General features: G+C 33.5%; 1 protein-coding gene across 1 annotated transcript; it reads left to right on the top strand.

The window, feature by feature from the left end:
- The first annotated feature begins 14,217 nt into the window (after window positions 1–14,217).
- Window positions 14,218–14,764, top strand: LOC140432018 (uncharacterized). Its single transcript, XM_072519879.1, has one exon. It carries the CDS (start codon window positions 14,282–14,284, stop codon window positions 14,747–14,749), a length of 468 nt encoding a protein of 155 aa, XP_072375980.1. The 5' UTR covers window positions 14,218–14,281; the 3' UTR covers window positions 14,750–14,764.
- The last annotated feature ends 374 nt before the right edge of the window (window positions 14,765–15,138 follow it).

The following is a 15,138-nucleotide window of genomic DNA, read 5'->3' on the forward strand; positions in this document are numbered from 1 at the left end:
CGCGCTATCTCAGAGTCTACCATAAAAAAATTATTTTATGATCTGAACCAAACATTGCCTCTCCAAAATAAAACATCTACAAAGAATGAGTGGATGACAAAAGAAATATTAGAGATGATGGAACAACGCAGGCAGTGTAAGATCATGCAGGAACAAGTAGGGTACCGAAATAAATGGATGACTACACTTTGCACCGAAGCTGAAAACCTATTTAAACTCGGCGACAGCTTCAGTCTCTACAAGAAAATTAAGGAAATTGCTGGGACCTTTAACAACAAACAAGTCACTGATATACGTAATGACCAAGATGAACTAATAATGGACCCTTCTGCATTTATTTTCCATACTCTGTGGCTGAGAATTGTTTCAACTTAACTTGGTGTTTTTATTTCGACGAAGAAATTGCCATGTAAGAAATATCTTGCCTTTTTCAAGGCAAGACACCGAAGATAAATATTTTCCAAGTAAATAACCCGAAAATGGACTTAAGTAGAGGAGCTCTCGACAGTATATTCGAAGCCCTCTACAGCGTACCCGGAAATGAGAGAAGGTGGTTAGACCCTTAATTGTTCCCCCGAGGTGACACTATCAACCTATTAAAAAGTAACAAAGCCGGAGGACCATACGAAATGTATGAATGTATATTATGGTGAAACTCTTTACCGATAGTACGCGCTATCTCAGAGTATTTCAAAAGATTGGCTTCGCTCTTTATTTATCGCCTCACCCAAAACACCAAAGTGTGAAATTCTGCAAGAATCATCAGCTAGTAAACCTAATGAGCCCTTTTTAAACCTTCTCTTGAGAATACTACACACAAGATTATTTAAGAAATGGTCATTGGTTGGTGTCAGTTTGGTTCTAGCCCTCTACAGCGTACCCGGAAATGAGAGAGGTGGTTAGACCCTTAATTGTTCCCCGAGGTGACACTATCAACCTATTAAAAAGTAACAAAGCCGGAGGACCATACGAAATGTATGAATGTATATTATGGTGAAACTCTTTACCGATAGTGACGATACACGCGCTATCTCAGAGTGCTTCGCTCTTTATTTATCGCCTCACCCAAAACACCAAAGTGTGAAATTCTGCAAGAATCATCAGCTAGTAAACCTAATGAGCCCTTTTTAAACCTTCTCTTGAGAATACTACACACAAGATTATTTAAGAAATGGTCATTGGTTGGTGTCAGTTTGGTTTCAAAAATGGAGTTGGCGAGAGAGACGATCTTAAGTATGCAAACATTAATACAGAATTGTTTAGATCAAGGAAAAAATAGTTTGTTTTTTTTTTATTTTATCGATTATAAAAAAAGCATTCGATAACGTAAAATACAAACTAACGATAAAATATCCACAAGAGTTTAGATGCCAAGGATATAACTTGGCATCTAAACTTATACTTATAGGTAGAGAAAGCAGAAGCAGAAGTTGTAGAGTAAATGGCATATTTATTAAGAACAGCAGTTATGCCGATGACATAGCGATAGTAGCAAACAAAGTCAAAGGTCTTCAATGTCTGTTAAATAATGTAGCTCTTGCAAGTGAATATTTAGGTTTAAAAATAAATATCAAGAAGACAACAGTAATGATTATAGGTAGAAATAATTATCCAAAAGTCAAGATATTTGTAGCTAGGAAGGAAATCGAGCAAGTCAGGCTATTTAAATACTTAGTTTGTCTGATAAACGATATTTGAGACCCTAAGGCTGAAATCCTACTCTGAAAGAGCAGAGTCAAACAAGCCAGAAATGCTTTTTGAAACTGTAAATTTTTGACTGATCCAAGTTGGATTTCAACATGGCATACAAGATGCTAAATTATTGCGTTTGGCCTACTCTCTCATACAGAAAGGAATCATGGACATTAAAGGCCAGATCCATTAACAAACTTGTTTTTTAGATGTAGTGCCTGTGCAGAATGCTTATAATTTGAGAGGTTATAGTGGAAGGGCAGAATCAGAAATGAAGAAGTATTAAGAAGAGCGGACCTGCAGGATGCGTATTTCCACATCGGCAAGATATATTTTTGATTCCAGCAGGTGTTGATTTGAAAGAGCTAACTCAGATAACTTAATTTCAATCATTCACATAGAGTAGATAGTTACATAAGGACAAAAATCTTCATTAAAAGTGTAGAAAAAAATTCTTAATGTAAATTTTGTTATAAATGCTAATTATGGTTTGACATTCGGTATAGTAAGATCTTGTTATCTAAATAAAAGTAATTAACAGTTCTTATAATTGCCCACATTTAACAATTCCCTTTCAAGTGTTTAAAGTTACTTTGGATGTATTATTCATTCACAACTGTGTTTTTTCATCTTTATCCTAAACATAATAACTAACATAACAATGATTAATTAATAAAAATTCACTTAAAATAGTCCAGTCGGGATAACATTTGACCTTGCATGGCAAGCTGTCCAAAATTTTATTATTCTAACCTTTAGGGGGGGTCAATAGTACCATTTTTTCTCAATATCTCTGCCATTTTCAAATTTTGACAAAAATGGTAATGACTAAAATTGTTGCAAATGCTAGTTCCTACAATTTCATTTTTACAAATTTTTTCGTGAGGTCAATATTTCCAAGTCATGGTAAAAATAGGGGAAGGGGGGGAGCCCCTTCCACTATTTTTCATTATCTAATTACCTCGTTTATTCTTTACTTAACGATATGTATGGTTATAAGAAAAATAAAGAGAATTGTATGTTATACATTTTTGATCTGTTTCATTTTTTTGCTAAAATCAATATTATTTAAGGTCTTTCGTTCGTTCCTGCTTATAGCTTACTGCTTAATGAAGAAATCACCGTCTCGGGTTCGTTGGCTTAGGACCTTAAATGTTGTAGCACAAAAATTAAAATTTCATTTTATACAAAATTGTATAAAATTTAATTCTCTCCATTTTTGATAATTTACATTTATGTGGTAAAGTTAATAATAAACGAGATTATTCAATAATTATACTTAGTAATTATTTTCTACCTTACCTTGAAAGATATTGATCGCACGAAAACATTTACAAAGAAGAAATTGTAAGAAATTGTAAGAAATTGTAATTGCAACAATTTAAGTCCTCACGAATGTGTCGAAAACTTGCGTAAGCAAGGTCTTACGCTCGTTCCTTTACCGCAGAGTTTCCCAAACTTATCTAAACCGCGACCCCTTTTTGCTAAAAAATTTGTTCGCGGTTCCCCAATTTCCCCCCACTCATTTATTCAATATTATTTGACAGAAATAGCGTGCCTAATTTACAATTATCTGATGGTTTCTCAAATTCTATTTTAATACAATTATTATTTTAATGATTGCGATCTGTCCCACTAGTAACTAATAGTAGGTACTTCTGCCAGAATATCATTTACAATAAAAATAAATAATAAGAAGTCGACTGCACGTTGTACACCGCGACATATTAGCTTGTGTCTACATCGCAAAACTCTTCCATGATAATCGCGAAAGCGCTCGCTACTAGATGGCACTCTGGAACGTTCTCGTAGCCTCGTTTTGGCTTTATATAAGCGGCGATGCGCAACGAAACCCTAGAATAACAGAGACACATAACCCTGTGTTGGGTTTTTCTCTGACGAAACCTCAGTTCGAATCCAAACAGCCTATGGTGTCGAACGCGGTGTTGAGTAATGAGTAAATATTTTACGACTTACGTATTCCCGTTTACGTATTTACGTCTACAATAAATTATACTCGTAGCCTCGTTTTGGCTTTATATAAGCGGCGATGCGCAACGAAACCTCAGTTCGAATCCAAACAGCCTATGGTGTCGAACGCGGTGTTGAGTAATGAGTAAATATTTTACGACTTACGTATTCCCGTTTACGTATTTACGTCTACAATAAATTATAAATTATGGATAAGTTTTTAAAAAGAAGTGCAGAACCATCTACGTCTGAAAGTGGCAGTAGCAGCAATAAAAAGAAAAACAGATTCTACATTGATGAATATTTTAAATATGGTTTTACCGTTATTTTCAATAAACCACAATGTGTTATTTGTGGACAAGTCTTGTCAAAAGAAAGCATGAAGCCATCAAAGTTACTTCGACATTTAAATAGCAAATATCCAGATAAAAAAGACAAGCCCGTAGAATTCTTTGAAAGAAAGCTGAACGTCCTTCATAAACAGCAAGACAGTTTTCCCTTGGCAACCACTACTAATGAAAAAGCATTATTAGCAAGTTATAAAGTTGCTTATCGTGTTGCCCAAACTAGTAATCCGCACACAATTGCTGAAAATCTGATTTTTCCAGCAGCTGTTGAAATGGTACATATAATATGTGGGGAAAGAGAGGCTGCAAAATTAAATACAATACCTCTGTCAAATAATACTATCCAAAGAAGAATTAATGATATGGCAGAAGATATTCAAGCGCAAGTTGTGGAAAATCTTAATAAATGCACGTACTTCTCTCTCAAATGGACGAATCCACAGATATGTCTAACTGTGCCCAATTCATTACGTTTGTAAGATATGATACAAATAATGGCATTCAAGAAGATATTTTATTTTGTTCCCCATTGGGGACCAATACCACTGGAAATTGTTTACTCGACACTTTTGTGAAACGAACAAGTAAATATGATATTGACTGGGGTAAATGTATTGCTATATGCACAGATAGCGCTAAAGCTATGACAGGACATAAATCTGGTCTTGTCGTTAAATTACAAGAAATAATGCCAAATGGAGACATTGTTTTTTACATCGAGAAGCTCTTGCGTCCAAAGCTTTACCTCCTGAAATGGACTGTGTTATGAAAACCATCATTAAAGTTGTAAATTCCATTAAAGGAAAAGCTTTGCAGACCCGTATTTTTAGAAAAATTTGCGAAGACATGGGTACTTTAATTACTATTTAAATGGGAATAAGCCACAATTAAAGGTTAAAATACGTTTATTGACGTTTCAATTTCCACTTCGGAAATCGTTCTCAAAATACAAACATTAGTAAATTTACTACCTATTTGGCTTCTGAAACTAGGTTTCCTTGCTGATGTTTTCGAGCAATTAAATATTTTGAACAGTAATTTACAAGGTCGCGACATTAATATAATTACAGCCATAGATAAAATTAAGGTGTTTCTAAGAAAAATCGATTTATGGTCGACCTCCCTTGGCAAAAAACAACTCGATTCATTTCAGTGCCTTCAGGAAATTATGGAAAATGTATCCAATTACAGTGCTACAAATTTTGAACAAGTTTTTGCTGACATGCATGTTACTTTGCTCAATTTAAAACCACAGCTCTGTGATTATTTCCCCGAAGAAATTCAAAACAGTTACAACAGTTGCAGATGGATACTAAATCCGTTTTTAGCCGATTCCTTTCAGCATGTTGAAATACCAATAAACATGAAAGAAAAACTTATTGAAATATCAAGTGATGGAATGTTGAAGCTCCAATTTTTTTCCCAGAACTCGGACCAATTTTGGACCGAAAAGATGCAGGAATACCCCCAGTTGGCGAGTGAAGCTGTAAAATGTTTGGTTCCATTTGTAACATCATATTTGTGTGAGTTAAGTTTCTCGTCTATGACTGCCATTAAAACAAGAGTTAGAAATCGTCTCGTACTTTTTTAATAAATGGATTCAGCGTATAAATAAAAACATCGTAATTTTCAACTATTTTTATTCCAAAATTAATGCATTTTGACTAAAAAAAATGTATCTATTCACTTAATACATGGCCTATATTTTATCATATTGCCAAGCTAATGCCCCCTCAGGTGAAACAAATTAGTCTGCAAAATAGCCTCTTACTTCCGTACCTCCAGTGTCAAACTGCAAACCAATGCGAGATATGTCATTTAATGGGCTCTCATAGAAATCATCTTTAACTCATACTCCATCTTTTCTTCTAACAAAAACTGTGTAATACGCAACAAGATTTTACAATGTCATCTGCTTATTTTGTTTTCCACATCCAGTGCCCGGTGAAAAATGGGCTATTTATTTGCTAGAACTCCAAAAGCACATTCTAACATTCTTCGAGCACGACATATTCTGTAGTTGCAAATGCTTTATCACCTAAGATGACAAACGATGGGAAGGCATGGGCTTCCCATCGTCATCAACGGGAAGAGTTTGTGCATCCGGGATGTTTAATTTACCTTCACTCAACATCTTACCAAGTGTTGAGTTTTTCAGTATATTCGAATCAGTGTTACCACCATATGATCCTTCATCAATCGATGTAAAGCAGTAATCAGCATCTACTATAGCAAGTAAAACAAGTAAAAAATAGTTTTATAGTTCAAAAAAAGGGATCCAGAATTAGATGGCTTCTTTAATCTGATATGTTTACCGCCAATTGCACTAATGCAATTTGGAAAGTTAGTATGGAGATAAACTGTTTTAGCGATCTCTTTCCAATCTTCTTCGGATTTAACAGACATATGCAGGAGTTGTAAACATTTCCACAACTGTGTACATGTATGTTTAACATGTCCAATTGTACTGGCACCCAAAAGATATTCAAAGTGCAATGCGTTGAAACTATTTCCGGTTGCAAGGTATCTGCAAATAAAGTTGAAAATTAATTTGGGAAGTTGACCTATTTAAGACAAACATTAACTTCTATATAGCATAGATTTAGAAGCTAATATTATTTTTATTTATATTTCAGGACCAGAAGTCCAGAGGAAATGGAATAATTTGAAAGACTGTGTAACCTCGGAAACCTTTTTTGGATGGTGCTAGAAAGGTCACCAATGGAGACACTGCGGACGACAGCCAGATGGTTGGTGGAGAGCGAGTCGTGGGTTCGAAACTAGCTTTTGGAACCGGGAATGGGTCCAACGGACGAAATAAGTAAAGGTAGAACAGGATAATAGATATTAGAAAAGATATAGAAATAAACAAAAACGCGCTATCTCAGAGTTACCAAAAATAAAATAAGATAGAAATAGGGCGCCACTTAACTTAAATCAGTCTGATCTTTCTTCTGATCAAAGGTATAATAATTATTTAATGTAATAAACAAACATTCAGAGGTATTCTGCCGCACTTACGATAAACGCATTAACTAAGGTTTTTGGAGAAATTGAGTTCCCTGCAGGAACCTGTTTTTTTGGTAAACATAAATGCATTAACTAAGATTCGGTTGCAGATTTGCTTATCAAGAAGGCATTACTCGTAGTTATTACAAACTCTTTTTTATTCATAAATGTTTTGCCAGTCATATGTGCATTATCTTTTAGTTGATGCAGTTATGGTAAGTAGGGCTTTGTTCCAAAATCTCATTTACTAGTCATGAATGAATCAATTTGAGTTAGTGCATTTATCACTAGTAATTTGTATGATTATTATTGACAGCATTATACAAATTTGTAGCATCAAACATAGATATTGTACTTATTAATTGGGAAACCCATATATGTAATGTTGTCATACAAGTTATATCGCATTAAATGCACATTTTGTTCTAAGTTGATTCACTTAGTAGCCAATTTTCTTGATGCTCGTTTTAAAGAAGAATAATAATTATTAAATGAAGATCAACTAATAAACAGTACTGAACGCAAATCATCGCGGTAAGGTGAGTGATTGTGGATTACGTTCTGGGGGGAGTCCACATGAAAATGCAGTGTTTTGTTTCGCCAGTCGCAGCGTTTCCATCAAGTTCGAAGTACTTACGTTAAGGTTTACCGTTGAATTTATCACTCAACGAGTTTGCTTACACAGTAAGTTTTTGTTTTATTTTATGAAATCATATTTGTTAAAATCTTATGGTAAAAAATAGTTGAGCAGTTAAGTTCTCATTGTTGGAATGTAAATGTGTCTTATTTTTTTTATTGAACTGTTTAAGAGTTTTGGTTAGAATTCCTTTAAAGGCAAAATGTTATATTTGAATTAAATTTTGGTTACGCAATTTTCTTTAGTTTAAATATTTACTCATTTTGTTTTAATTAAATGTGTATTTTTAGAAGTGACCTTTTAAACAGATCATATTTATTATTGCTGATTAATAGTAGTTAGCGCAAGTACTTACCAGATCGTTTTTTATTTACATTTGTTTTGGTTTCAGGTAAGAATGAACAGAAGAGATGAAATTCTAGCTTTGGCTCTTTCAGGGAGCACAATGAATTCTTCCTGGCCAACTACAAGAAACTTAATTATTTCAAAACCTTCAAGCAACGATACTAACATCACACGAAGGGAACCAATCGTGACGGATATAAATAAAATATGGTCCCGTCCACTGGATTTTAATGAATTTCCGGAAATTTTTGATTTCAAAAATGAATATAGTAACTCCCTTCCATTTGTGCATGAAATCGACATTACACTATTTTTTGATACAACGAAGCAGATATTATTATCATCACAGTGTCCTTCTTTAACATGCTACGAAAAAATTATATCCTCGATTTTATCTGAAGATGAAGAAATGAGTAATAACTTTGATATTTGTGAAGACTCCGATGACAGCGTCAAGGACAAAGATTATGAACCTGAAACAACGGTAAAAAGGAGAAACAATGCATTTAAAATCTTCGATATTAAAGATTCATCAAGTAGTAGCACACAAATTATAAAAACAGCCGACATTCACAATGCTCCAAGTACATCATCACAAATTTACCATCAAACAACGAGTGCAAATAGACCTGTTTCAAGACTCGAAAATGAACAAGAACATACCGATGACATGCTTGTAGTTACCTCAGAGATGATAACAGATGTTGAGAATAAATCAATGTCTCCTATCATAAATGATAAAAGTGTTACAAAATCAGGTTTACCCAGGAAAAGACGCAAGTTTGATCTCCCACTATTGGAACGGGCAAAGCAGAAAAAAATAACGGATGACGAAAAATTGTCACTCAAACCGCCATGTGATGACAAGTGTCGTCAAAAGTGTACATTAAAGATAACCAACGAAGAACGAAAAATTATACACGACCGTTACATAAATTTAAATTGGGAATCCAGAGGAGTGTCTATAAAAAGTACCATTGAGTCAAATAAGGTAAAAACTAGGACAGTTTTATGTGATAATGAAAATGTTAAAAGAAATCTTTCTCATGGATATTTTTTTAACGTTAATGATGAGAAAGTTTATGTATGTAAAACATATTTTTTGACAACACTTGGTTATACCGCAAAGAATAATAGACGCAGACGAAGTTATGAACGCAAAAATGTTATAGATAAAAATTCCGTCACGGCTCATATCCAAAGCTATAACCCTATGATTTCACATTATCGTCGTGAGCATGCTCCAAATAAATTTTACCTACCCAGTGATATAAATATAACAATCATGCATCAAAACTTTGTTACTAAATTTCCAAATGTTACAGTATCATTTGAAACATACCGCAAGACATTAAGAGAGATGAACATTTCCTTTGCTCAGCTTGGAAATGAAGAATGTGAGCAATGCGCTTTATTCCAGTCACATAAGAAAAGCAACGAATGCAATCAAGAAGCGTCATGCGAAAAGTGCATTCTGTATAATAAGCATAATTTTCGTTACAAAACATCTAGAGAACAGTATCAAAAAGATGTAAAATTAGCTTTGACTGAAGAAGATTGTATTTATTTTTCTGTGGACTTACAAAAGGTTACAGTCAAATACTTCGAGCCAGGGCATACTTTCATGTCGGCAGATCACTTCCACCATCAGGTTGAAATGTCACTGAAAAAGAAGAATAAGGTTTACGATTACGATGACTTCGTAGACACCGTGAAAAATTCTAATGCAAAAAAAACACTGTTAAAACTATGTCGATTTCCAGTTTTTTCAATTATCAAGATTTTTCGTCTCGACATAAACTTAAAAACACAGAACCAAGAGTGTATTTAAAGGATGTGATGTCGGTCAAACCTGAAAAGGGTAAATTTACCATAAAGTTTAGAGAAAGTCATGTTGTTGCAGATTGGAAAGACTGTGATTTCTTGGAAGCAAAAATAATAAAAAATAAATCTTTTCCGGATGTTACCACTAAAACATTACCAAGAGGAATTACAAGAGAGCGAAAAGCGGAAATACTGGCCAAATTGGTACCGTTGATGCCCGAAAATAGAAGACATTTTTGGAAAGATTTGCCTGAATCAAACAGTGCTTCCAATTTAACCACGGATGATTGATTTTGTTGGATTGTTTTTTTAACGTTTAATAGTTTTAGAACTGGTAGTAGTAAGTTCCTATCATATGCTTAAAAAGTTTAAATTTGATTTTTATTTTTGTTAGTAAAAATAACTTAAATCACATTCATGTAAGTGACTCTTTGAAAGTATCTCATACAATGTGAAAGCGTGCCTTACATTTGAAGTTGTCATATTTACACTAATAGGTACAACTAGGTAAATTGTTTAAATGTGTCTTATAGTTTTCAGAAGTAATATGTTTGTTTTTGGTATTTTTTTGCTTTTTATCGTAGTGTGGAGTCTCGAAAATTCCAGAATTTTTGGTTTAATTTTTTATGTATAGTTCTCTACTTATCGATATATTTTAATACAAATAAATGATTGATTCGAAAGTAATATTATTAATAATACACTAAATATTAATACACTTATCACATGTAATATTAATAAATATAATTAAAAGTTTGCTACTAACAACAACAAGAGTACTGCAGTATTTTGACTTACATAACATAAATGCATTAAGTAGGTTAGTTGATGCGTTTATGACTAATTATGATAGTACATATTAAAGTATTACGTTTCTAGCGATAAGTACCTTTTGTTGAATATATAGCACACTATATAATATATAAGTATTTGTTTATATTTTTTACAATTACAACACTTTTCTCTTTGTTTTGGTATAATTTTATGTCGATATCTTAAGTGGTTTAGGAGATACAAGCAAATTAAATATAAAAACTTTGACCGCGTTTTTTTCGAGAAGTATAAAAACTGAGATAATGCGTTTATCGTAAGCGCGGCAGTATTGTTATATATCAGGAAACTAATTAGGAGTCGAAAAATAAAATTCATTGATAAAACAAAACAAAATATATTCAACACCACTATGATATAGGCAGCCGAATTGTACACACATGTAAAAAAATGCACCATCAATTATTGAATGATGGTATACATATAACAATAAACAGTATTATAATTAGGAAATACCTTTACAAATACAATAATATATGTATATATATATATATATATATATATATATATATATATATATATATATATAAATCATACACAGTTTAAATTCTCAGCGAAGAGAGCCTGATAGTATTTAATAGTATTCAACTAAAGTTGATTAAAGAAATCTCTCTTTGCTGGTTATGGGCTTATCTCGAGGTAATGGGTTAAAAATGTATAACAATTATAGCAAATAACAAAATGATTAAATTTAAATTCTAAAGAATACAAAAAGGTTTCAAGAATTCTGTATTATAAAAATAAACCACCCGCACTTGGTTTGAAGATAATTATCTATATCGCACTGTTGTTTATTGATTAACTGAGAATTAAAATTAAATGTTCGTAATTTAGAAGTTCTTAATAGCTGATTAAAAGTTCGTATGAAAATATTAAATGTTCCTTGATTGAATGTTAACTCAGTAGTTAACCTTAACTACAGGAGAAAAAATAGTCGACGGAGATTCGCCCAGATAGTTGAAGATAAAATGATTATAATAACGATAAATCTTGATGAGTGCTGCACTCTTCACTGAAGCTTAATACTTTACTTGTATTAAACACTGAAGTTAATTAAATTAAAGGTAGTTTATACCAATATTTAATCTAATATGGTATTAGATTACGAAACTGAAACATTTAAGTGTGTACACACTTAAAGAAAAAATTCACACAGACGGTAATATCAGCAACTGACTTCACGAAAAGATCGCCCTGCCAGAAGTGTCGTCCTTCCTCTCAAAATTTCACAAGCTTCTCCAAAAATAGGTGGCATATCTCCCGCTTAAAAATGTCAGGCCAGCCTGTAGATATTTCTAAGAAGGTAAACAGATTCTAACGACATCGGCGGTTTCGAGGTAATTAACGGTACTAGCAATCGGAAACGTGAGAGACATAAAAAATTACGTTCTCACAGAAAGATACTATAACGTTCTTTCGAAGATGTTTTCCAAATTTATCATAAAGAAATCGCCTGGAACCGGAAAAAATTAACCGAGGATTAACGAGAATAATAAGTCGGACCTTCCGTGTTTTGAGATAGTCGGTATATTCCAAAGAATTTTCCTAATGGTAAACACGACCAACCGCGTATATATTATTTGCAAATACGGCCATCGGCGTCTCAGCAACAGGGGTAAAAGGATTAAAAATTATTTAATATTTTAATTATAAAAAAAATGTTACAACTCTTTTCAGAGAGAGATGGCAGCTCAACGGAAAACAACATAGGGGCAAGGGCCCAAAAAAGAAGAAAATATATCCATTTTGATCACATATTATTTTTGGTTCCTTTTGTAAAGGGTAGAAAGACTAGTAGCAACATTTGCCAAAATGAAAATGATGAAGAGCAACATCCGGCTCGCGGTACATCCAACAACACAGCGAATACTACCCCTAGCAATGTTGAAGAAAATGCCAAGCTTATAGGACATCTTCGTAATAAGAAGTGTGTTACGTCATATAAAACATCACTTTTGGAGACCTTAAAAGCAAAACAAAATGAAAAAATTAATGAAAATAAACATTTTGCCTTAATGTTGGTTCCTATGATTGGACGATTAAATGAAGAACAAAAGCATTATGCTAAAATTGAAATTTCAAATGTTATGCAGAATGCTGCAAATTATAAAACTCAACCACTGCAACCAGCTTTTTCTCAATCATCCTAACATCATCATGCTGGGGCTTCTCAAGTGCATTATACCGGAAATCAATACCGGCAATCCCAGAATACTGGATCATTACAACACTATTACCATAGTTTTGCAGGAAACGTTCTGTCACCGTCTTCTGCAAGTGGGAGTGATATATGTGATGTCTAACCAGTAAATAAAAATATATTACATTTTTTTTACTTACCTCAAAATTACTGACAAACGTTCTGGTGGTATGCACTTTCTCCACTTTGTGTTACATAAATCTTCAAATAACATGTAAAACTCTCCTTTAATAAATCTTTTATTTATTAATGGATGAATCCAATAACGATTCTTTCACCGTTTACTTCTCTCCCGAAGCAAAAGAGCGATCACACAGTGGTTTCGACGTCATCCATTGCAAAACAGATGTAAATTCAGCGACTTAAAAATCGCAGTGGAAGCATCCTCTAGATTTTCTGCGACAGCAATTTTTTGGTCGCCGCGACTACAAATCGTAAGTGGAGTGTTTCTTTAAAGTGGAACAAGGAAACCAAGAAATTATATAAAATGTCAATTCAAGATAGCAGGTACATTCCGACATATAAGTCAGCACAATAATTCCTGCAAAGAAGATTGCAAACATTCGAGAAATTCGAAATTGAAAGGAAAAGGAGAGGGCACGTACCACAGAAAAAGAAGAAAACGATATACCATGATGACTGGTATGTCATGACGACTGTCGCAGTTGATAAGAGCGCGTTGATTGACCAAGGCACTGTATAATTTTTTCCATATAATAATAGTCTCCCGTTTTATACCGCTGTCGCGGCTTTGGGAGTATAGCAGGGTAGTCTGCTATATCTAGGGCCTACGGTATACAAGGAAGGTAACATGGCCAGTGCTACGCTTCAACCGTCTATTATTACCCCTGGTTTTACCCAAGGTACTCATTTTTTATTCAGGCTGAGTCGACCTGGGGCCTATAGACATTTTTAAAATGTCTAGATGTTCTTGCCGGCGGTGGGATTCGAACCCCGGACCACCGGCTTGCGAGTCAAGCATCCTACCGCTTGCGCTACGCAGGCCCTTTTTTTTCCATTATTATATTAAATAATAGTGGGCTTTTTGAATCATCTTGGCTTATAGATTGTCTTACTTTTCCGTTTATCTTTGCCTGCTTCGATTATGAGAGTAGATGTTTTCTATGGTATGTATAATATTGATTGATATATATCTTTTATATAATAGATGAAATCACATTTTTATTATAAATTAATACGTGTAGATTCCGTGTTATCAAACCATGATTATTATTATTACACAAAATTCCTAAACATTCATTACTCGATTTTAAGAAAAAATTTATTGATTGAAGTGTTAGATATGTAATGATTATAATAGATAACTAATGCAAAATATACTAATAATTATAAATACACCTCCAATATCTCATTATTTAGTCATAGAAACTTATTTGATATCATATCAGTGTATTGTTTTAAAAAATGGAAGGCGAACGAATAAAAGACTTAAATAATTTATTGAAACCAGTTTTTGGAGAGAACGTCGAAATAGTGGATAAAACAATAGCAAATCTGACTCTTCCAGGAGAAAATTACTTCAGCGACATGCTTAAATTGCAAGTAACAACTAGGAATAGGGACACCAATTCTACAAACACCGAAAATTTTGTCGCGAAATGCTGTATAGTCGAAGTCGACGAAAATATGCCAAAAGAAGCTGCTGCCATGCTCAGTCACGTGTTTAAACCGGAAATTGCCTTCTATAAGGAAATTATACCGACGATGCAGAAGTTTTTGAAGGAACATGGTCTAAAGGAAGTCGAGATTTTCCCGAAATTGATTGCTTCTAGATACAATCTTGACGGTAAAGAACAACCCGATGAGAACGCTGTTCTAATTTTGGAAAACCTTCAAGCGGCAGGTAAAGATTATGATCTTAATAATTTGTAGATTCGATTTTAGTTTCCAAAGAAGTTAATTTTGACTAAAATGTCTATTCATCATGACTTTTGAATGGTGAGTTCGATTTATCTCACATTTTGACTACCAACTAATCAACTGATTAATTCAAACTAGAAAAAATCAGGTCTGGTTTTAAAAAATTAGTTTGTTTTTTTCATAGAAAAAAACGGGTGTGGCAGTCCAGTGGGACTGCCGGTAGAAGTTATACTTCTATACAGGCGTTCATCGTAACAAATTTATATAGGAGTCAATCTGCACAATCATTACATATGTAATGCTATAGGTAAGGGAGAGCATAAAGCAAAAAAGAATTAGGTATACAGGTATATTGTGCATCGTTTGCTGTATATAAACATTTGACTTGTAATAGGAGTATA

This window comes from Diabrotica undecimpunctata, unplaced genomic scaffold, assembly GCF_040954645.1.
Source record: "Diabrotica undecimpunctata isolate CICGRU unplaced genomic scaffold, icDiaUnde3 ctg00002561.1, whole genome shotgun sequence".
NCBI classification, from domain to species: domain Eukaryota; kingdom Metazoa; phylum Arthropoda; class Insecta; order Coleoptera; family Chrysomelidae; genus Diabrotica; species Diabrotica undecimpunctata.